This window comes from Brachyhypopomus gauderio, chromosome 3 (genome assembly GCF_052324685.1).
Source record: "Brachyhypopomus gauderio isolate BG-103 chromosome 3, BGAUD_0.2, whole genome shotgun sequence".
In the NCBI taxonomy this organism is placed as follows: domain Eukaryota; kingdom Metazoa; phylum Chordata; class Actinopteri; order Gymnotiformes; family Hypopomidae; genus Brachyhypopomus; species Brachyhypopomus gauderio.
Window position 1 is genome coordinate 10,051,898 of NC_135213.1, and position 23,072 is coordinate 10,074,969.

Genomic DNA, 23,072 nt, shown 5'->3' on the forward strand with positions numbered 1-23,072 from the left:
CGCGTCCCCGCTCCACCAATCACAGCATTCGTGGGAGGAGTTTCCATGTGTTGGGGTTGCCAAGAGAAGATGTTGCGCTGTATTGTTGGATACAACAGTTTACCTGTTTTGATGTGTAACATCACTCACTGAAATCGGGATTACAACACCGGATTAAGAGTTACTGTGGAACCGACGAGTGCAGTGACCGTAATTAGTTTAAGGTAAGTACTGACTCTTGTTTTACAGGATTGCTCTCGGCGGCTTACTAGTTAACTTATAGAGTCAAGCAAGCAGCAAAGAAGCCCATTTTGCTGCACTGGCGTTGGCGCCGCTGTACCGCACTATCATGGCGAGCCTTGTTTACACTTCATGGAGCCTTGTTTACAAACATGAAGATGTGACCAAAACCGGCGACTATCTCTGGGCAAGTAAACTTGACAACTACTGGGGTAGTGATAACGGTCGCAACACAGTTGTTGAGATTGTGTGTGTGTGTGTGTGTGTGTGTGTGTGTGTTTATCTAGGTTGTTGGGTAGCTGGCTGCGTTAATAACGTTAATCGATAATCATTGCTTTGACTTGGCTGTCGGTATTTGTTAGACTTTTACACTGCACTTTAACAGCTCTAGGCTTAAGGTAATGATTTGTTAATTACATGTTAAATTACTGGATATCCTACTCTTACACAGTTAGTGCTCTATGGTTTACCATTGAATATTCTCTTTCTGCAGATAAATTGTGTGTCTGTAACTATTATTTTGGCGTATCACTGAATCCTCTTCAACTGCAGGTAAATGCATTACAATGTAGTGAATCTCTATGAGGTCCTTGCTCACTGGAGCAAACGCATTACCACAAAATCTTCTTTGCACCATCTGATTCTGTAGTTAAATGCTTCATCACTGAATCTTCCTCCATGCTGTTCAGACTGGGGGAGGATGCACACCACCCGCAGTCCCACATCCATCCAGGTGGGTGGTGCTGGAGAGGCTCAGGACCTGAGCCTGAGTGGATCACAGCTGTCCATTGGCCGCAGACCCAGCAGTGCGTCCCTGGGCAAACACTTTTGCCGCTCCATATCTGTGTCTGTGGCCGGTGATGGCCGTGGCAAGCGTAATACGCTGGTGAGTCATGCTGGTGTGTGTGTGATTAGTGAAGATTGAGTTTGAAATTGACCTTTGCTTTTATCGCATGGCTCATATTGGGAGTGAATCTGACCAAAATATATCCTACCTGTAAAGTTAAGATATAGGATGAATGGAATAATACATTATGGTGGCCTAGAATATCACATATATACACATTCCAGGGAGTAACTGAAGTGTACTGTAGTTAAATATGTAGGCCGAGAGGTAGTAAAAATGAAAGAATTACTATGACTGCATTTACCAAGGAATCCAGAGCACAGCTAGTGAAGGACCTCTGTCCAAAGCATCTTGTTCTCTGGAAACCTTGTATACTGTACTAAAACTGCACTAGCACATTATAATGCTGCAGATTAAATGGGTCCCATGCTGGATCCTGTTTTATGTAGGGCTAAGGCTGTAGTGCTAATAATGTTTTGCTGCTAATCAGGGATGTTGCTGATGATATTTCTGCTTGTTGAAATGTTGTGTAAAGCAAGCAACCCAGATTCAGCCATAGAGATTATGAACAAATAAACATTGGTGTCTTAGTGAGAGCCAGCTGCAGTTAACACACATTCTGTCACTGTGATTTTAATCATGCTGTTGCTCCCTGCTGCTGACAGTATGACGCTGGCGTTGGGAGTTCCCGTGCCATTAAGAACCTGCGCAGGTCCAACAGCACCACACAGGTGAACCAGCAGGTCAACGTGAGTCTCAGGTACATAACACATCCCGCCTTCCACCTCCCAGGTCAGCGGTGGGATTCTGCTCTCATCTACATGCTGGTTGGTAGATGGAGCACTGCGTCTTCGTTATTGCATAGAAACTTCTGGGAGCATTTCTTATCCAAAAGCCAAACTGCCTAAAATATAAGTTTAAATTAATCTTTTGATAGCTGGGATGGGATAATTCATATAAGGCAGGATTAAGTTGAGCTAGGATCCTAATCTACATACACCCAAGGTGGATTATCCTAGGATCCATGGAGAAAGTGGTGGTTGAGAGTGACCTTGGAGTGTAGGCCCAGATCTCAGCAATTGTGTCGCTCTCTCAACAAGAAGAGGCAAGATGTTGATTACTTAGCAACACATCAGATGTTTGTCCATTGCCATGACATGGGCCATCGGACATGGGCCATGCCTTGCGCCTAGCCACGACACACACGGCTGCCTGTTCTTAAGCGCCTGGGGTGATAAGGGGGTTGTGCTGCAGGATTTGGGGGAGCAGCAACAGCTGGGGTTTGGGTTGGGGTGTTGGGGTTCTGCCTTCAGGAGACAATGGCTATTGTGAGCAGGCGTCTGTTGAGCGGTGGAGAGCAGGGTAGTGGGGGCGGCTTTGTCCCGAGTGGGTGGAGGTGGTGGTGGGGCCTCTCGGGTTTCTGTCAAACTAGGCTGCAGTGAAAGGAGACGTGTGCGTGCCTATTGTTGGACAGCTGCCACCTCCCTCCCATCATTCTGCCTCCTGAGGTGCTGTGGAGCATTTGAATGTAGGATCACCCAGCCCTGCTCCCTCCCAGTCCTCCATAACCCCCCCACAAGAGCGTAGCCCCCATTACCCCCCTACACGGGCGCCGTGCAGGAATGTGCTCTTCACATGGTCACCCGGCTGCTTTTCTCTGTTCACTGGGTCAGCTGGTGGAGGGCGTGTCCCCTCTCCGTCTCCCAGAAGGCGCCCATGCTGTGCTCGGACGCTGCTGACGGCGTGTCCCAGACGGCGTGTCTCTTGACCTGTTTTGCTCACGGTGCCCCTCCAGTGACGTTTAAATGCGAAATCCGTACGCCTGTGTACCGTGTCCACCGTTTACAAAGGCAAAGGCGTATATCTCTTTAAATGACAACCGACATCACATTCTTAAACTCAACAGCTGTCATCACTAAGCTGTCATCGCCACACATCACTTTTTTTATTATTATTGATAACATCTGATATGTTTAGCCGTTAGCGGAACAGAATGCCTCTGTGGGAGAGGCTGTAAGTACACCTGTTCTTCCGCCACTAAACTGTCAGTCTGTCCCACTGACCATAATGGCTCTAAAATATTGAATGCAAATCAGTGAATGGGTCTTGATAAAGCATTGGTCAAGGCACTGGGTTTGTCCAAGTAGACTGGTTCACCTTTCATTCTTTGTCTTCTTCCTCCACTGTTTTTCTGTCTCTCCTCTCTCTTTCTACCACTGCCCTATGTTGCTCTCAGTGAGGGGCAAACGGAAGACTTCATGGCTCTGTTTGACAGCAGTACGGATGGGAGACGAAAGCTAGCTAGCCTCACCAAGGCCTCTCCAGACCGTACCACGTGGAACATTCTGGTAAAACCCACGACACTCTCTCTCAAACTTGAGATGAGGTCATAATGTTATGGTTGTGTGCTTTGGTAAATTTAGAAAGTGTGTGTGTGTGTGTGTGTGTGTGTGTGTGTGTGTGTGTGTGTGTGTGTGTGTGTGTGTGTGTGTGTGTGTGTGTGTGTGTGTGTGTGTGTGTGTGTGTGTGTGTGTGTGTGTGTGTGTGTGTGTGTGTGTGTGTGTGTGTGTGTGTGTGTGTGTGTGTGTGTGTGTGTGTGTGTGTGTGTGTGTGTTGCAGGACGACCAGCCGCGCCCCTTCCCCCTGTCCTCCAGTGCCCATAGCTCCAGCAGTGTGGACTCTCCTACAGGACTGAGGAAGAGAGATGCTGCCGTCTCTCTGGCTGCCAACTTCACCGCTAACAACAGGTGGCCGGCCGGTTCCTGCCGAGTACCGAGGCTATCCGTTTCTATGACAACTTTGTCCCATTCTTCTGGTTTTCCCAGTGGCCCTTTTTACATGCCCATCAATCAAAAGCCTAATTGTGACATGTATGGTGTAGTGAAATATCAAGTGAAGTATATTTCTACTGAAATATTCTACAATTCTACACTTTACAAGTGTGTGTACAGCCGTGAGCAAAAGTGAACCAAATTCAGACTCACTGTGTTTTTTTCATGGTATAAAAAATGTAAAGAATGTTTGTGCTTGGATCTCCCCACTGCAGAATACTAGGTAATGTGTGTGTGTGTGTGTGTGTGTGTGTGTGTGTGTGTGTGTGTGTGTGTGTGTGTGTGTGTGTATGTGTAACATCTTAGGAGCAATAAAGGTGCGGTGGGCAACTCTGTGACCACCATCCTGCACAACAACCACTCAGAGAAGCCCCTCACACCCAAGAGCTCCAATCAGAAACCCTGCTTCAAGTATGGGTACTTTTAGAAGACTCTGGATTTTAAAGCAGTGCAATCCATTCTTTTCCCAGCAGAGGGTGCTATATCCCAGTCCAAATAAGTTGCTGTCTCTCTCTTCTGTTCAGTAACATAATCAAGGCTACAGTGAATGATGAGGGCACTCAGGAGGGTGCCTCCCTCACTAAGTCACAGAAGAACTTCTCCTCCACTTCATCTGGCTCCAACAACAACACATCCATCTCACAGAGCCCCCACAGCCCACGTGCCACCTGCAGACGGGAGGTCACCGAGGAGGAGGCTGAAAGGTCAGCGCCACCTGCTGTACAGCACCTGCTCTGAAGGTCCTTCCTCACAAGGGTCGATCAAAATCAGGCAATTCTTATTTAGGAGGGAAGGGCGTCATTCATTCGTTGTTGTTCGCCGTTTTGGAAAGAAGTCCCGCCCTCTGGTTATCTGTTAGTTCCTGCTCCCCTGGCACTGCGTTCCTGTTCTGCGTTCCCGTGCCCTTTTTAGCCATGCAGATTTTCACTCCTGCAGAGCAGCGTTGCTGCATTTCTAAAGCTGCACGACACGGTCACAAAACAAAAATGCGGAAACGGAAAGAAAAAATGAATAAATAAATAAATGTTTTATTTGCTTAATTGGTAACAAATTTGAAATTGTAATGATGAGCCAACAGCCAATCAGATAATAGTTACTATGTAATTGCTATTGACACTGCGTGTGCCTCTTCAACTGATCTATCTCTGGTATGAGAAACCTGCCCTTGGCTGGCGGTACAAATATAGCTTACCCTGTCTGTGTTAAAAATGTCTACAGTGATGCAACTTCATGCAGTAATAAAATCATGCCATTGCATTGCCCAACACTTCTCATAAATATTAGATTCATCTCAAGTTTAAAGCCATTTGTAATGTATAACTGCAGGAGCTGTATCTCTGTGTGCTGTTAACCATGTGAATAGCACATTCATCACTGCTTTCTTCATTCTAAGCATTGTTATTTACATGAGCCACTCTGTGTCGGAGGGCCATGGCCGTGTTCCCTGTGATTCAGCCAGAATCTCGTCACGTTTGTTAACAGGTTCATCCAGCAGGTCAGCCATGCAGCAGTCACCATCCAGCGCTGGTTCCGTCGCCATGCCAACCGGAGGAGAGGCGGTGAGGCTGCCCTGCGGCAGCTGCTCGCGTCCGAAAGAAAAGTGAGGCTTCCCTGTCCCCCACAATGCATTGCACCTGCTCGCTTACTCATCACCTAAAGCAGCTGATATCAGATACCAGGAATGAATATTAATGAGGATGAGGTTTGATAGATGACATAACCGTTAAGACAATTCTGTTTCTGTACCTTCTGATCACTGGTGTTTTGCTTTATCAATAACTGAGTCCTCAGTGGCTTCAGTATGCATGGTTACAGGGGTTCAGAGTTTGCACAACCATTAAAGTATTTAAAAGGACTCCTAACATATGGTGGGACTTCACCAGGAGAGGGAGCAGCGTCAGGAAGAAGAGAGGGCAGCAGAACCACAGAAGAAGAAGTTGGAGGACAGGAAACGCATTAGAGAAGAGAAGGCCCGTCTGGCCCGGCTCACTGCCGTCAGGGTATGTCTGCTTCCTGCAACAGACACCACTCCTTATGGTTTACCACAGCACCAGGGCCCGATCTGAACACACTGGCTGTTTTGTTAATGGGGCCATCACGTAATTTTCTGAGATTCATTCCAGCCACTGACTGGTTTATTGCAGCCACATTATGCTGTGAGCATGTTGCTGTAATAAATGGCATTTATAAGTTGGAAATCGGACTTGTAATTGAAAAAAATTAATTATTTATTTCTCTTTTAGATATGGTGAGGATTTGAAGTGTGTGTGTGGTTACAGAACAGAGTTGTATGGGTGCAGTGTTGTATGTATGTTGTACAGATTGGTGTGTTTGTGTGCATTTACGTGTGTGTGGGGAACAGGAGCTGCAGCAGAGGAAGGCCCAGCGTGCTGCACAGGTGCAGAAAACAGCAGAAGAAGAGGTGGACACCGTGTTGCATGCTGGGAAGGTGGGGCGCCTGACCCTCCCCCAGAGTTTACCCCCGTCCCCTACAGCAGCCAAAGACAAGAACACAGGTACGCCCTGCAGCCTAAATACAGCACTCTGTAGAAGACTGCTTGAAGAAATATCGTTGAGAATACTTTGTGCTCAAAGCTAATTGAGAGAAGTTCTTCTCTCGTGGTGCCTGGTGTAAACGATGCCTCTGCAGATGGAGCAGATGGAGCTGTCCTGAGGGTGGAGTCTCCGGCAGTGTCGACAAGAAGAGGCTCGCAGTGTTCTCAGGTAAATGGCGCTGTGGATACGGCACCAATGGCTACCGTGCATGCATGCTCATCCTTAGCCGCTTCACAGCTAGTGCACCCCAGTGTCCCAACACCCCTGCGTGGACCAGGCAGCCTGACTGCTTAGTGTTTCTCCCACTGTCACTGCTGTATGTCGCTGGGTAGAATGTTGTACCTTTAGCTATGACAAATGTGAAGCCTGAGCTAGGTTTTTAAAATGGTTTTATGCATTCAAGACAAAACAAGTTTAGGCACAATTTATAACAACTTTTTTACAACAATTCAGCTATTGTTGTAAAAAATGAATGCAATAAGAGTGTGTAATAGCAAAGGATATATGATAACTCTGTGGGGCCTCTCATCCAAACCCTACACATTACATTAGCTCAATGCGTGCGCTAATTGTCTGTCTCAGGAGATTTTACAGAGGTCTGTAAGCATGGAGGACCAGCGTCAAGGGGCGTCATCGAGCAGAGCTCATTCCAAAACCACCCTCCATGACCTGCTCGACTCGCTCAAGCTCTTGGAGGAGGAGCCAGAGAGCCTGAGGGAGACCAAGAGCTACAGGAAGGATAAATACGCCTGGATCGACGAGGTGACCGCACAACCTCCAGCTCATGTGCATGGATTGGTGGATGGTAGCTGAGGGTCAAAATACACACACATGAGAGCGGTGTTACAGATGTATTGCTTAGGCCACAAAAGAGCCTAAACTGTGATCAGACGCATGATCAAATGCTCGAAAGGTGTATTTAGATGTGGTCCAGATTAGAATCAGAAAGAACAGGTTCTTGTTCACACTTCAAGGGACACACTTCTTTCTGATCTGTTTGTATGTGTAATGCTGTGCAGGCTGGTGACCACTTGCTCAGATCCAAGCTGCAATTTTCTCTCCCACCCACCAGGGCGGCACCTCCACCTCCCTCACCACAGATAACGTGGAGCGGCACGGGCAGCTGAGCCAGACCCCTGCCCTGCCAGACGGGGGCGCTCTGCTGTCTGAGGCCAAGCTGCAGAGCATCATGAGCTTCCTGGATGAGATGGAGAAGTCGGAGCAGGAGAGGCCACGCTCCGTCACTTCTGGATCACACCGGGAGGTAGTACCACAACACACGCAGTGAACACAATATACACATACGGGATCAGCCTTGATTTGGTGCTGTATTTTTAATTTGTGGGTCCAGCAGTGTTTTGTCTATTTCAATGTTTAATTCCTAAAATGACGTTTGTTGTTATTGTGCGTGTGTGTGTGTATGAAGGCACTGCTCTCTGAGGAGGAGATGGCTGGAGTTGATCAGGCGTCCGCTACTGCTGCTGAGGTCACTGGCTCCATGATGAGACTTAAACTGGAGCTGGAGGAGAAAAGACGCACAGTCAGCATGCTACAGACTGCTCTGGTACACACACACACACACACATACACACGCACACGCACGCTATAGACTGCTCTGGTACACACACACACACACACACACACACACACATGCTACAGACTGCTCTGGTACACACACACACACACACACACACACACACACACACGCTACAGACTGCTCTGGTACACACACACATGCTACAGACTGCTCTGGTACACACACACACACACGCTACAGACTGCTCTGGTACACACACACACACACACACACACACATGCAACAGACTGCTCTGGTACACACACACACACACACACACACACACACGCATGCATGCTACAGACTGCTCTGGTACTTGTGCACACACTCACACACAGTTTCATACATATACATACACACACACATGCTACAGACTACTCTGGTACACACACACACATGCATGCATGCTACAGACTGCTCTGGTACTTGTGCGCACACACACATGCATACATATGCGCACACGCACACTGTGACACTGTTTCACACACAACAGACTGCTCTAGTAACCTTACACAATATCACAAAAACACTACAGAATACACTGGTAACACATGCATACAGATGTTACAGATGCATACACACACATTACTAACTACTCTGGTAATGTTTACACACACAGTAAAGCATACACTACCACATACCCCACTCATACGAACACACTGTTGGCCCACGGGTCAGAGGGAGCTTTTGTCTGGCCCACAGACCCAGCAGAAAGAGCTCACCCTCCGCCATGTGAAGGAGACTGAGAAGGAGCTCACTCACAACTTCCAGCTGCAGAAACAACAGTACGAGGCCACCATCCAAAGGCACCTCACTTTCATAGACCAGGTACACACATTCACACCTTCACACACACATTAGAACGTTTTGGATGTTTTTTGGCATTTGCACATTGTCGTGTGTGTGTGTGTGTGTGTGTGTGTGTGTGTGTGTGTGTGTGTGTGTGTGTGTGTGTGTGTGTCCTGCTCACAGCTGATCGATGATAAGAAGGCCTTGAGTGAGCGTTGTGAAGGTGTGGTGACTGAGCTCAAACAGGTGGACCAGAAATACACAAAGAAGATCAACCAGATGCAGGAGCAGCATGAGCTGGTAGGCACACCTGGCAGGGTCCTCCTACAGCCGCAGAGGAAGGGAGCAGAGACCTGCTAGTACCCTCTCTGCCACACTGGGTTTTACTTGTCTGTATTAGCATCTCTTCACCACAAGGGGGCTCGTCTGCTTGCTGGCCTGCTTTGCATGTAAAATAGCTAGTGTCAAATATGGGGATGAGATCTTCCTAGCAGCTCTCTACGGGCTGACTTTGCCCACTTCACTTCACACTTGATCCTTTCTTAACACTCCCCCCTCCCCCACCCATTTTCTTATTTGATTTCTTTCTGTTATGTCTTGTTTATTGTGTGGTCCCTGTACAGTTGACAATTAACTAACCACTGATGGTTATTTCCCAAACTTGAAACCTTCATATGAAAACATTTGTGTGTGTGTGTGTGTGTGTGTGTGTGTGTGTGTGTGTGTGTGTGTGTGTGTGTGTGTGTGTGTGTGTGTGTGTGTGTGTGTGTGTGTGTGTGTGTGTGTGTGTGTGTGTGTGTGTGTGTGTGGAACCTGCATGCGCTCTCCTGCAGCGTTGCTTTAGCTTTCTTTAACTGTGACTTCTCTTTCTCTCTCCTCTGTTTTCTTCGTTCTCTTTCTGCTCTTCTGGCTGTAGGTGTGGCAAATTCTGGGTCCCTTGTGTGAGGTAATGCTTGTCCTTCCATTGCCAACTCTTTTACATCCTCAAATCTCCCAAATGTCTCTTAGCACAGTTAGCATGACCCCAAGCTCTTCAGAGTCCTGTAATCACTTAATTTTTCTTAGTGAGTATCCTACTTTGGCCTTGTTCTCATAAATGTGTTGCCATGGTTACAGCTCTGCCAGTACAATAGTAGTGTTTGTTTTCTACACTGACCACTGTGAGATCCAGCAGTCATTTCAGTGTCGTCTTCGCTAGCTACATTAGCTCTCGTCTCCAGCTCTGCAGCAGCCTTGTAGGAAAGCTATATATAGAACATAAGGCTTTGTGCATTGACACTCAGACACTGGGCTCAGCCTTGCGCAGGGATCTAACTATACTGTTAACACTCATCACTAGTCTCTGTTCTTGTGAGAAAAAGATGTAGATTTGCCTGTGATGGGGGGTATTTACTGTTGGGAACGGGAAGCTGTCCATCCACTTCACATGTTCTTTATCTTGTGATAATGTTCCCTCTTGTGTTCAGTCCATTTAACCTTCTGGTGAACACCATCTAATGGAACATTAGCTGTTCATCACTTCAGAAAGTCTGCATTATTTATTTATTTATTTATTTATTTATTTATTTGCACACATGCTTTGCATTCTTTTCCCTACACTTTACACACCAGAACACGCACATATACACACACACACTAATCTGTGTTTGTAGATTGTGTTATTTCTTTTTATTAAATTGTCTGCTTATTGTGAATAAATGTTTGTACCCAGTGAATGATGTCTGCAGGGTCTGACTTCACAGAGACCATCTCGTATCCATGGAGAGATGTTTTTCAGAGTATTTTGTTTCACTCTGTCCCTTCCCATCCATTCTCTCCAACCACCAGGAGATTAAGAAGCTGAAAGAGCTGATGAGTGCTACAGAAAAGATCCGCAGAGAGAAATGGATCGACGAGAAGACCAAGAAGATCAAGGAGATCACTGTCAAAGGTGAGCTGGAGACAACAATGAGGCCCCTGCTTCTAGTCACGGCTCAGTGGAGCTAGCACACCTATCGGCACACGCGGCAGACCCAGTCAGCACACGCGGCAGACCCAGTCAGCACACGCGGCAGACCCAGTCGGCACACGCGGCAGACCCAGTCGGCACACGCGGCAGACCCAGTCGGCACACGCGGCAGACCCAGTCGGCACACGCGGCAGACCCAGTCGGCACACGCGGCAGACCCAGTCGGCACACGCGGCAGGCTCTGTGGATGATGCAGTTTAGGCATTCCTGGCATGTTGGGTCACGTGTAAGTGGGTAGACAGTCCCGGCGTGCTTGGCTATGCTCTGATGTTGCGTGAGAAGCACAAACCATGTTGGTTAGGATCATCTTCATGTTTTGTGGAGGAAGCAAGTGTTACCTCACACCGTCCCAGCTGAGAACGTCTGTGTGCAGATGGAGGGAGAGAATGCCTGAAACTATGGCAGCTCTAGCATAGAGAGTGAAGTGTGAAGTGGTAGTGGTGGTGAACAATAGCAATGGAATTTAAAACACACCACAGTTACATAACCGTTATAACACAACACTTCAGCATGAATGTGATCACGATTGGGTGTAGAGGAATAGAACTAATGAATAGAATAGGAGAGGAATAGAACAAATGAGATTACTGAACTGGTAGTGGCCTAAGAGCATCAGTGTTTTCACACCAGTTTGTTTCACACCAGTTTAACCCCCCCAGTGCTATACTGCAGCTGTAATGTGCTAGCAACGTCCATTTTTGTTCTTGTGTGGTTAATAGTCAACATAGTCAATTGTTAACATGCGTGTCTACACTTCTATCTAAGAGGTCGGCACCAGAATGGACCAAATGTCAAAACTTTCATTTACATGGTCACATTCTGAACTTTATGATGCCTTGGACATTTTTACAGACGGTGCTCAGGGTGACCAAATTTCTGCAATGGTTTCTTGTCAATAAGTGTTTCAAAACAAGCTAACTGATTAGTCAGTTGAGTTTGCCCCATTTGACTGTATTAACTAACAATACCAAAACAATACTTTAAAACGGTGACTGCACTAAAACAGTTTATGAAGGTGCTACATGCAATTCATCCATTAAAACAGTAGTTATGAAAAGAAAGGTGGTCTGTTTGATCACTCTCTGCAATAGAACATCTGCAATAGGAAATGCAGTGTACACTGAGGGAAAAAAAAGTATTTGAACACCCTGTGACTTTGCTAGTTCTCCCACTTAGAAATCATGGAGGGGTCTGACAATTTTCATCTTGGGTGCATGTCCACTTTGAGAGACATAATCTATAAAAAACAGTTCATAAATCACAATGTATGATAAAAAAAATTATTTGTGTGTTACTGCTGGACACCTGCCAATCAGCAAAAATTCTGGCCTTCACAGACTTGTTAGTCCGCCTCTAAAAAGTCCACCATTCCACTTATTATTCTAAATTAGAAGCACCTGTTTGAGGTTGTTAGCTGCATAAAGACACCTGTCCACCACACACAATCAGTAATAATCCATCTACTAACATGGCTAAGACCAAAGTGCTGTCCAAAGACACTAGAGACAAATTTGTAGACCTCCACAAGGCTGGAAAGACCTACGGGGCAGTTGCCAAGCAACTTGGTGATAAAAAGATCAACTGTTGGAGCAATTATTAGAAAATGGTAGAAGCTAAACATGACTGTCAATTTCTCTTGGACTGGGGGTGTTTTTCTGCACATGGGACAGGATGGCTGCACTGTATCAAGGAGAGGATGACCGGGGCCATTTATTATGAGATTTTGGGGAACAACCTTCCCTCAGTTAAAGCATTGAAGATGAGCTGTGGCTGGGTCTTTCATCATGACAATGACCCAAAGCACATAGCCAGGATAACCAAGGAGTGGCTCCGTAAGAAGCATATCAAGGTTCTGGAGTGGCCTAGCCAGTCTCCAGACCTTATAGAGAATCTTTTGAGGGAATTCAAACTCCGTGTTTCTCAGCAAAAGCCCAGAAACCTGACAGATGGGGAGAAGGTCTGTGTGGAGTCTGCTGCAGTGTGGAGCTGTGTGGAGCTGCAGTGTGTGCAAACCTGGAGTAAAACTACAGGAAACATTTGACTTCTGTAATTGCCAAAAAAGGCTACTGTACCAAATATTAACATTGATTTTCACAGGTGTTCAAATACTTATTTTCAACAGTAACACAAATAAATTATTTAAAAAGTGTATATTGTGATTTCCGGATTTTTTTTAGGTTGTCTCTCACAGTGGACATGCACTTAAGATGAAAATTTCAGACCCCTCCATGTTTTCTAAGTGGGAGGGTGTTCAAATGCTTATTTTCCTCACTGTAGATGTTGGGGAGGATGAAGTTGTGAAGCTATGAGTTTGCTGTTCTGCCATGATTTAGAAGAAGTACTGCTAAGTAAAAAGTCATTTGCTAAGTGCACCCATGTAAATGCTATTTTAGTGAAGTTATAAATGTGTTCGATTTTTATTCAACTGACAGTTTTCAGAGTAGCACTCCTCTTATGCCTGGGGATAGACATCTGTCTCTTGATGGAGGTCTTTTAATATGTATGGCTCATTAACATGTTGATTTTGATTGGTTTTCACCTTGGGCACAGGTGAATTTATCACAACAGTAAGCTGATACTGGTAACTTTATGAATAGGAATTAAAGACCAAGTTACACATAGCGTTCCACAAGTCCCGATCAGTGTGGGTGATCTTGTTTTTAGATCAGGTGAATGCTTTGTTAATGCACGGAAAGCTCACAGGTAATATGTCAGAAACTGGTGTATTCACACAACAAGCAAAAGTCTCTTTATTTCCTCCTAAACTGTTAGAAGTCCTCTTAGTAGTTTAATTTTTGGGTGTAGCTAATAACTTGTTTACCTTGTCCCACCTATGTGTTATCTTATTAGGCTATATATAACAGATAGGCAGTGCTTGTACACAGCTGCCAGAGTGTGTGTGGTACTTGTGTTCTGAAGCCCTGAGTCAAGGCCTCATGATAAGGCACAATTATATACAGGCTACAGGGCTCATTACCGGAACTACATTCATTTGCTTACATTGTTTATAGAAATGTTTTTCTACCTTTTTAATCTAGAGGTCAAGAAACCCAACTTTCTCCTCTGTCTGTACTGATATATTGAGTGTATAGTATACTTGCCTTAATTTGGGTATTGGTTCATGTCGGTTTGTTTCATGAATCTGTCACCTGGGTCCCTGTCTCCCCCAGGCAAAGACTTTGTCTCTATCTCACTGGAGGCTTTTGTGTTGATGTGTGCATGCATTTAGGCCTGGAGCCGGAGATCCAGAAGCTCATCTCCAAGCACAAGCAAGAGCTGAAGAAGCTGCGTGTGCTCCACGAGGCGGAGCTCCTGCAGGCGGACGAGCGGGCCGCGCAGCGCTACGTCCGCCAGGCCGAGGAGCTCCGTCAGCAGCTGGAGAAGGAGAGGGACGAGCAGGGCCAGAGAGAGAGGGAGCTCGCCAAGCAGAGGTACACACACACTCCCAGACACAGACACAAATAACACGCTCATGAAAAGGAGAGATTCAGCACACACACACACACACACACACACACACACACACACACACACACACTCTGAGAAAGAGACAGAACAAAATATGAGACCGAGCAGAGGTATCACCATACCAGTATCTATTTTTCTAGCTTGCTCATGTACTCACGCTGTGTCGGAGAAAGAACAAATGTTCAAGAAACTGATTACTCATGTAAACCAGCAGGTGTCGATCCACACACACTCACACTCACACACACACTCACACACACACTCCACACCAACAGTGCCAACTAGATCGAGAAAGCCCTGCACCCTGCGGTTTAATGTGGGCTGTTGGGTTGTAGCTGTTTAAGAAGGTCTTGCTCAGAGACGAGAGCAGGAGAAATAACAGAGAGGAGCAGCTCACCTTCATGTGTTTATGCAGCTGTTCCAGACCACTAGACTCATCATTTGGCTTCCTCATTCTAGTTATGTCTACAGCTGTTCGACATGTATACTTGGGTCTGCTTACAGACACACACACACACACACACACACACACACACACACACACACACACACACACACACACACACACACACACATTTTGTATTGTTACAGGAGTGTGTGTGTGTGTGTGTGTGTGTGTGTGTGTGTGTGTGTGTGTGTGTGTGTGTGTGTGTGTGTGTGTGTGTGTGTGTGTGTGTGTGTGTGTGTGTGTGTGTGTTAGGTATGAAAAGCAGCTAGCGGAAGAAGAGAACACCCTGCAGCAACAGAGACGGCGGCTGTATAAGGAGGTGGCTGAAGAAAAGGAACGTCTCGCTCAGCTAGCGGCAAGGTTGGGGTCAAAGTTCACCCAGTGCTTAAGAGAGCTTTCAAACTCATTGCAGTGAAACGAGCAGGTTAACTGCATAATCGTGTGTCATTACATTACAGACATTCTTGAGCACTGGCATCAGAATGAATGGCTGTGTGTTGCAGGCAGCGTGCAGAGCTGGAGGAGTTGAGGACTCAGCTGGAGACCAACAGCTCTCTGGCCAGCCGCACACTGAGGGAGGAGATGGAGAAGAGCCGCGAGGACCAGGAGAGGCGCCACCAGGTACTGGAGAGTGAGGCAGGGTGGAGGCAGGGAAAGGCAGAGTGAGATGTAGATCTGTGATCCCTAGTGAGTTTTGCCGCCCCACAAATGTCTTGTGTTTGTGTGTGTTTTTTTAGGTCGAAATGAAAGCCCTGCGGGAACGCCTGGAGATTGAGAAACAGACATGGGAGGAAAATTACATTAAAAAAGAGGTGTGTGTGTGTGTGTGTGTGTGTGTGTGTGTGTGTGTGTGTGTGTGTGTGTGTGTGTGTGTGTGTGTGTGTGTGTGTGTGTGTGTGTGTGTGTGTGTGTGTGTGTGTGTGTGTGTGTGTGAGGGAAAACCTCAAATTTAATATAGATATGAATTATGAAATGAAAATTAATTCTGCGACATATTGTTTAAAAAAGAACTAAAAATGAATTTAGCTTTATATGAATGAGCGAATGTGGGCGGCAGGCATGTATAAGGCCAGTGGGGTTGTGGGGTTGTAGCTAACACATCTTTGCTTCTGGAATTTACTTTTAAAGGCTATAAACTAAAACTGTATAAAAAAGTGTAGCTGTGTATCTGACATAGCTGAAAGGGCTGGTCAGTGGTTGTGGATGAGGAGAGCACAGACTAGTTAGGGAAATGCAGTATAAAGGTGGAAAGGTGGAGATGTTTGGTGTTTCAGGTACATGGGCAGGTGAGTGGATTGTTGTCATGTCATTATTTAATATGGTAGATCCACCACCATTACTAAGGTTGAATTAATGGTGCCAGTAGGGCTGGATAAGGCCTCAGTCACCGGGGAGACCAATGTGGATCTGCTGTGGTTGGTGTAATGGGAAAAATCCATGTGGAACTGGCGGCTCTGAGTTCATTAATGGTGCTACTGGGGCAGCATCTCACCATACTCACTGGGGAGGCCAGTATGGATTTGCTGCTCAGGAAGTGATTTGCTGCTTGGGGCCAGTGAGTAAACACAGGAAGATTAACTCAGTGTTTTGTGTAAAGCCCACCTGGAACTGTGGCACTGAGAATGTATTAACTGAGAGTGGGGCTGTGTAGGGACTTGGTCACCAGCGATGCTAATGGGGGTTTATATCTGGACAGGTGTATGTAGAAAAGGATCACTAAAACACAGAAGGCAGATGCCTACCTGGTGACTTCTGTGAAGTTTGTGGTGATGTGGTTTGTAGTATGAAGAGAGTTGGGGTTTACAGAAATGAGCATTAATGATTGGACGCGCTAATATAGTCTCTGCCTACTTCCTGTAGTATTGGCACACGGGGAAGAACAAATCAGTAAAATATAACAGGAAACGTGTTGTTTTCCTACTAGGAAGCGTGGCTGCTAAGCCGAGAGCGAGAGCTGAAAGAGGAAGTGCGTCGAGGGCGGGACAAAGAGATCGAGCTGGCCATTAAGAGGCTGGAAGAAGAAACGACCGGAGCCAGGGAAGAATGTGAGAGAGCCGCTGATAATCGGTATGTATGTATGTACTGTATGTATGTATGTACTTTTTGCATGCATGTATGTACTGTATGCATATATGTACTTTATGCATGTATGTACTTTATGCGTGTATGTACTTTATGCATGTATGTACTTTATGCATGTATGTACTGTATACATGTATGTATGTATGTGTCTGTGAGTGAGACAGTGAGGAAGCGAGAGAGCGTGTTTGTTCATGGATCATTCCCTGCTCAGCAGTTTGTCTCTGCTGATGTGTTTAAAATACATTTGCGATGACCATGCTGTCTGAAACCACGACCATTAAATTCCGTGTAATGAGTCACTCCCATGCAAAATATGCCACCCTGAGCAGCGTACAGACGTGTGGAAAACACGAGAGGGGGAAAACCCCCACCCCCCACGACTTTAATATCCTAGTGTCATAATATTTTATAATAATAATTTTATCATATACAAATGGTAAAAGGTAGAAAATAGGAGATTTGTACGAGTTATTTAGTGATAAGAATGAAACTTTCAAATAACCCTCAAACCATATTCAATTAATGTGGCACTCTAGATAGCTTGAGAGCAGCTTGTGGGCTGTGGCTAGTAGATAGCCAGTAACTTACAGCCCTTCTGCCAAACCAGAGACACACACACACAACTGTGGTAAATAATGTGTGGCAGCCCCAGCGTGAAAACATTACCGCACGACCGTGGCTACATAGTTGATAACAAGTCAGCCATTCTAAACACTAACCAGACGCACCAGTTAGCACGTAGGTCTCCTGTTAAAAAGATAGAGACCGTAAACGAGATGTTACCCCTGAAATGTTCAAGTTGTTGCAGTAGTGTATAAAACATGCTTCACATGCTCCTACAGTACACGTACTCCTTTGTTATTAAAAGAAAGGCCATATTTTATGGGTTATAAAACCAGAGAAGCATTTTTCGACGAAGCCGCACAGCTCGTCATAACAAGAGGGGAAATGAAGACCGGAAGATGTGTGCTGTTAGCTAAATAACGGGCGGCAGCCTATTTCGCTCAGCTTTACGCTAACGGGGTCATTTACACCAGTCACGGACTGCACCCACTTTTAATTGTGGGAAAAGAACCGCTGTTAAGCGGGGAGGCAAACATTTGCAAACAAGGGAAATAAAATAAAACAGTTTAATGTTGCAAATAAAATAATATGGATAATACAAGTTGAGCAGTTTCAATACTCAAAAAAGGTCTAATACAATCTTTTAAAGCCCCTATCAGTTACAGGCTTAGAATCGTTCTGACACCCCCGCCCCAAACAGCTTACATGCCACGCACACGAGACACAACAACATCTGTCATTGCTGCTAAAAAAAACGTTTATCTCGTTTTTCCTGTGCATGTGTCTGTGCACGTGACCGTTTGTGCGCGCGTGTCCAGCGTGAAGCGCGTGAGGGAGAAGTACGAGGCCGAGCTGCAGGAGTTGGAGAGGACTGAACGGGTGGCGCTGGACAAGCAGCAGGAGATGAAGAGGAGGCAGAGTGAGATGGAGGGAGAGCTGCTCCATCTGCACACACTCCTCAGACAGAAGGAGCAGGAAATTTCCGAAGTCACCCAGGTACCCAGGGGATTCGGCCAGACACACCTCCCTGGAAAACATTCAGCAGTCAGGGTGGTTAACAGAATCTTCATGTCCTACTGGCTTTATTCCTTCAACATGATACCAGTACCATTACCTTCTAATCCACAATGATTCATTATTCAATAGTTTGAATTACTTTTAATGTTATATTGTCATAATGTGTGGTTTATGCTGTACGCATTTGCCAGTCAGTCATCACTTTGTATTGTCACACACACATGGGAGCAGTCCCTGGCGGTGTACAGTCACACTCTGTTAACCTTTTAGAAAAGCAATATCAAAAAAGCAGACAGAAACCATATTACAGAAATAATGGAAAATCGGTATCAACATACCAACACAGGCTACCTTACATTTTCTTGGTTACTGTTGGATGCATTTCTGTCAAAGTGGCACTAATCCAAACTCCTCATTAGTATGGCTGCAGGGACTCTGTGTTGTGTGCGTGCCTAAGTGCTCCTTCTGGGGGGTTCTGTTATGTAAGTCTAAAGTGTAATGTAAGTATGTCAGGAAAAAGAAATCTGTTGCATGAAATGTGACCAAGGAAATTGATGAAAATTGACCAAATTCACTCCATGGGATGGCCTATAGCAGCCAGGCCCTTCTCAGTGTTATGCAGTAAGGACTTTATGCACTGCACACAACTGACACAACTGTGTCATTCCTATACACAAACGTGCCCCCACACACATGGCATGAATGTGCACACACACACACACACACACACACACACACACACACACACACACACACACACACACACACTTCTCCTGCCACCTGCCTGCAGAGCCGAGACAAGCTGGCGGAGGAAAGGCGGAGCCTCGCTGAGGTCATCCGGCAGGAGTTCGCCGAGCGCCTGGTTGCGACCGAAGAGGAGAACCAGAGGATGAAGGTGGAGGTGGCAGAGGTGCGCGCCCGACTACGCCTGGAGGTGGAGCGGCTGAGCAGGGAGAAGGAGGAGGAGCTGGCGGAGGTTCACCAGCGGTGAGGAGATCCAGGGGAATCCAGGCGCTCGCACACTGGCCACGTCGTGCTTGTGCAGTCGGTTCCCTCTCTCCATCACGTCATGGGCTTTGTTTGTTTTGTTTTTCTTCCTCTAGGGTAAAGTCAGCCATTTTGAAGAAGGAGGAAACCGTAAACAGCTTACGGAAGCAGCATGAGGTGTGACATGATGTCATGGGTGTGGGTGGGTGTGGGTGGGTGTGGGTGTGGGTGGGTGGGGGTGGGTGGGTGTGGGTGGTTGGGGGTGTGTGTGGGTGGCGTCCTTCACTCATGCAAAAGAAGGTTGCCATCTATATATGAGGGTTTGTAAAATGAGTCCATTTCTAACATAGTTTCTTCCACTCTCTTTTTTTGTCTGCTTTTTTTCTTTCTCTCTTTCTTTTTCTTCTTTTTCTCTCTTTATTCTCTCTTTATTCTCCAAGGCTGCACTGAAGAGAGCAGATCACCTGGAGGCACTGTTGGAACAGCAGCGAAAACAGCTGTTAGGGAAATGATTGACAGGCGATGACGATGAGCTTGCCCCGCCCCCCACCCCTGGTGCCCCGCCTTCATGTTCTCATGGAGACCGTCTGATTGACAAGGACAGCAAGGCCGTCATGCCACGCTTTTCTCTCCAGGCCAACAGAGCCACCGTTCCCGTGGGAACACGAGTTGAGCTGAGAAAGTGAGGTCTTTCTCAGCACAGACTTCACCGGGGACGCCTTTGTGTTTCTGTCATTCTCTTCACCTTGGACAAGACTGTGGACTTGTCCTTGCGTCCAGCCACACACACACACACACACACACACACACACACACACACACACGGCCACGTGCACAAATTGAAAAAGCAGGAGAGAGGGGACGGGGGGAGGAGCTGTTGGAGAGACGTTTGTGCCGGAACTGCTTTGTCCGTGCGAGCAGAGAGCTGTTGGGTGAGGGGGTGTAGAGGCCCTTGCTGGGTACTGAACCCTTCACAGTAAAGCACATCCAGATGTTCCAACTCAACACCCACCCCCTCCCCCCACAGTTTGGTCCCTGAAGGCAACGCCCATGGGGAAGAGTCAGAAGAACAAAGTTAAGAGTTGGTTTGCAGTTTCATTTTTGGTTGAATTCAGTTAATTTTAAAGTATTTCTATTTTAAACATGTAAAAGTGGCATGTCCGTTAATTACAAGTTCAGACCCTGTCAGTTTAAAAACTGCTTTTCAGGGAGATTCCCCTCCCCCGGCACTGAGCTTCTCAGACAGAAGGGACACAGCTCCCCACCTCCATGAGCCTCACAGATGCCTTTTGTCTCAGCCATCCCTCTCCCTCCCCCTGTCTCATGCTGATCTAGGATCTGCTCAGAAGCCTGTAGTATGTACGCTGAAGGACCCTGCCACTGCTTTCAGGCCAGCTCTGCTCTGGGACCAATCACAGGGGTGCCTGTCCAGCACTGTTTATTAATAACCGCAGAACTAGCCTAAGTCACGTTTAGACAAGAGAAGATATTCTAGAAGCTTTGGAATGTTGAAAGAGTGAGAAAGATGGAGAGAGAGGAGATTTTATATATATATATATATATATATATATAGAGAGAGAGAGAGAGAGAGAGAGAGAGAGAGAGAGGCATATATAGAGAGAGAGAAAGAGAGAAAAAATCTTGACATTGTTTTGAGCAAGAGCACAGATAGGGTTTACACTGGAATGAGTGAGGACCTGCAGAGTGTGTGAGAGAAGGCTACAGCAAGTACAGATAAGAAAAGGATGAGTGGATTGTGTGAGCAGGGCAGTGTGTGTAGGGTTAGGGTGAGCAGAACTGGCTTGCAGAGTGGATTTAGCAGCTCCAGACCGGCATACCACAGCAGGGCAGGCTTGCATGTGTTCAGGCCAACACTAAAAGCCTCTCAGTCTCTGCATGCAACATATACCTCTCAGACCGCCTGGAGAACACGGGCAGGATGTCTAAAAGTGCCCAGGGGGCTGATCAGGAGCTGGGGCCCCAAACTCCCTGTGCCCCCCCCCTCCCCCCCCTTTACCCGGTCGGACACTGTTGAGACATTCAGTGAAACGTCCTTTCTCAAGTTTGGCACCATTTTATGGAATGTACTTTGATTTGCCCTCTTGATTCGAACCCTTTCTCTGCCTTTTGAATGGACACAGTGACTCTGAAGAGCTGCTCTCATTTGAGCTACACCACTTAGGGACGGGAAAAGTGAGATTTGGTTTCAGCCTGAAAACTCTCTCCTCTCAGCTCCTGCATGTGAAGGAGCCTGGGTGGGTGACTGAGGGGAAACTGCATCGCCCTGTACTCTTGGAATGTGTGGCCCAGATGGTTGGACAGGGTCAGAGGTCAATGAATACGTTTTAATCCAATCTTTTGTTTAGCTTTGATATTTATTGATATTGTAGTAAATGTTTTTATTAGAAAGGCTGACCTGACTCCACTCGCTTCTATGCGAGCTAGTAGCTCGGTCATATATGCGTGTGTGCAAGCCATAGTCGGTTCTGTGCCATGTCCTTCATGAAAAGCCTTATGTCTGGCCTTTTGAATACTGTACAGTTAGTACTGCTCCTTCGTACCATTCTCAGATGGGATTTAGTATATCAGATTGTTCTGATGTGTGCTAGGTGGTGAATGATCAGATGCGGGGGGCGTTCCTGGCACCACCACCACACGCTGCTGTTCATGGTGGAGAAGAAAGCAACACTTCCCTGTGGCTTGATCCACTAACGGGGTTCGCTTGAGGAAGACGGGTTTTCGTAAGCGTTAGTGGCAGCGCTTGTGCTCTGGCATGAGCTCGGGTACTGAGATCTATTTCAGTCTTAGTTTTTAGAGGCGAGGACTCCACTGTGCCCCAGTAAGCAACTTATAAGGAAACACTAGTGTGCGTGTGTGTGCACGAGTGCGTGCATACACAAGGATGTGTGCACATGCCCTCAGGATTAACTGTGCATGTCATTTGGACCCCAGTGAGGGGTTCATGTTTAATGCCAATTAGACAAACATTTTCTAAAGGTTGTGTGGAGGTGATGTCTGAGGGCTGATGGAGGCTCCTATCCTCGAAGGCAGCGAGGGTGGCAACATGGTTGGCATTGCTGCTGCATACAAGTCCTACTCATGTCGATGAGTCCTCCTCCTCGAGGTCTCACAGCCACACGCTGGTTGCCTCTTGTTTTCAGAGACTGAAATGTCATCTTCACTTCATGTCTGAAGATCTTGAGTTTTGTCCATTGTTGGTCGTTGTCTTCATCTTTTAATCTTAAATTGTGCTTAATTTGTTTTGACATTGATATGCCATTTGTTGTAGCGAACAACTTGATTCCTAATTATTACCTTGTGAATGTAGTTTTGACCATCATGATTAATTCTGGTGATTTGAAACTGTGAAATAAAAATGCTTTGACTCTGTAAAATGAGTAAATCTTATTTAGATGACTTTCTGCGTCTTGTCGTTCTTCTGTTTAGGAAAACAGTCTAGTTGTGTCTGAGTGACCTTAGCTCTCTGCACAGAACCCACTTAAACACTGGCGAATAAGGAGACATCACTGTAGTCCCCTGTGTTCTCATGGCCTATGAGCGTAGTTAAGTTCTACAGCTCTCCTAATGCTTCACAATAGTACTGTATTTGTTTGTTATTTTGAACATTTCTGTTTCTTGTTTCTCATTTTTTCCTGGCTCACTTTTTTCTTAATATATCT

General features: G+C 46.3%; 1 protein-coding gene across 3 annotated transcripts; it reads left to right on the forward strand.

Moving 5' to 3' along the window:
- The first annotated feature begins 44 nt into the window (after positions 1-44).
- cep131 (centrosomal protein 131) lies at positions 45-22,810 on the forward strand. 3 transcript variants are annotated; one of them, XM_076999391.1, is made up of 28 exons: positions 45-203; positions 713-771; positions 909-1,105; positions 1,732-1,826; positions 3,303-3,414; positions 3,686-3,813; positions 4,204-4,308; positions 4,422-4,601; positions 5,380-5,497; positions 5,781-5,897; positions 6,260-6,413; positions 6,548-6,621; positions 7,036-7,215; positions 7,526-7,717; positions 7,880-8,017; positions 8,732-8,857; positions 9,002-9,118; positions 9,735-9,764; positions 10,646-10,748; positions 14,056-14,257; positions 14,995-15,102; positions 15,246-15,363; positions 15,480-15,554; positions 16,667-16,809; positions 18,207-18,384; positions 19,196-19,392; positions 19,509-19,569; positions 19,833-22,810. In XM_076999391.1, exons 3-28 carry the CDS (start codon positions 920-922, stop codon positions 19,902-19,904), a joined length of 3,309 nt encoding a protein of 1,102 aa, XP_076855506.1. In that variant the 5' UTR covers positions 45-203; positions 713-771; positions 909-919; the 3' UTR covers positions 19,905-22,810. The 3 variants fall into 3 exon arrangements, with proteins under 3 accessions (XP_076855506.1, XP_076855508.1, XP_076855507.1); XM_076999392.1 differs by lacking the exon at positions 45-203 and adding an exon at positions 284-406; XM_076999393.1 differs by lacking the exon at positions 9,735-9,764.
- Positions 22,811-23,072: the final 262 nt, after the last annotated feature.

Coding starts and splice junctions, on each gene's coding strand:
- cep131 (XM_076999391.1), top strand. CDS start 920: ATGCACACCACCCGCAGTCCCACATCCATCCAGGTGGGTGGTGCTGGA. Junction 5,898..6,259: donor CCCGGCTCACTGCCGTCAGG/GTATGTCTGCTT, acceptor TGTGGGGAACAG/GAGCTGCAGCAGAGGAAGGC. Junction 7,718..7,879: donor CTTCTGGATCACACCGGGAG/GTAGTACCACAA, acceptor GTGTGTATGAAG/GCACTGCTCTCTGAGGAGGA.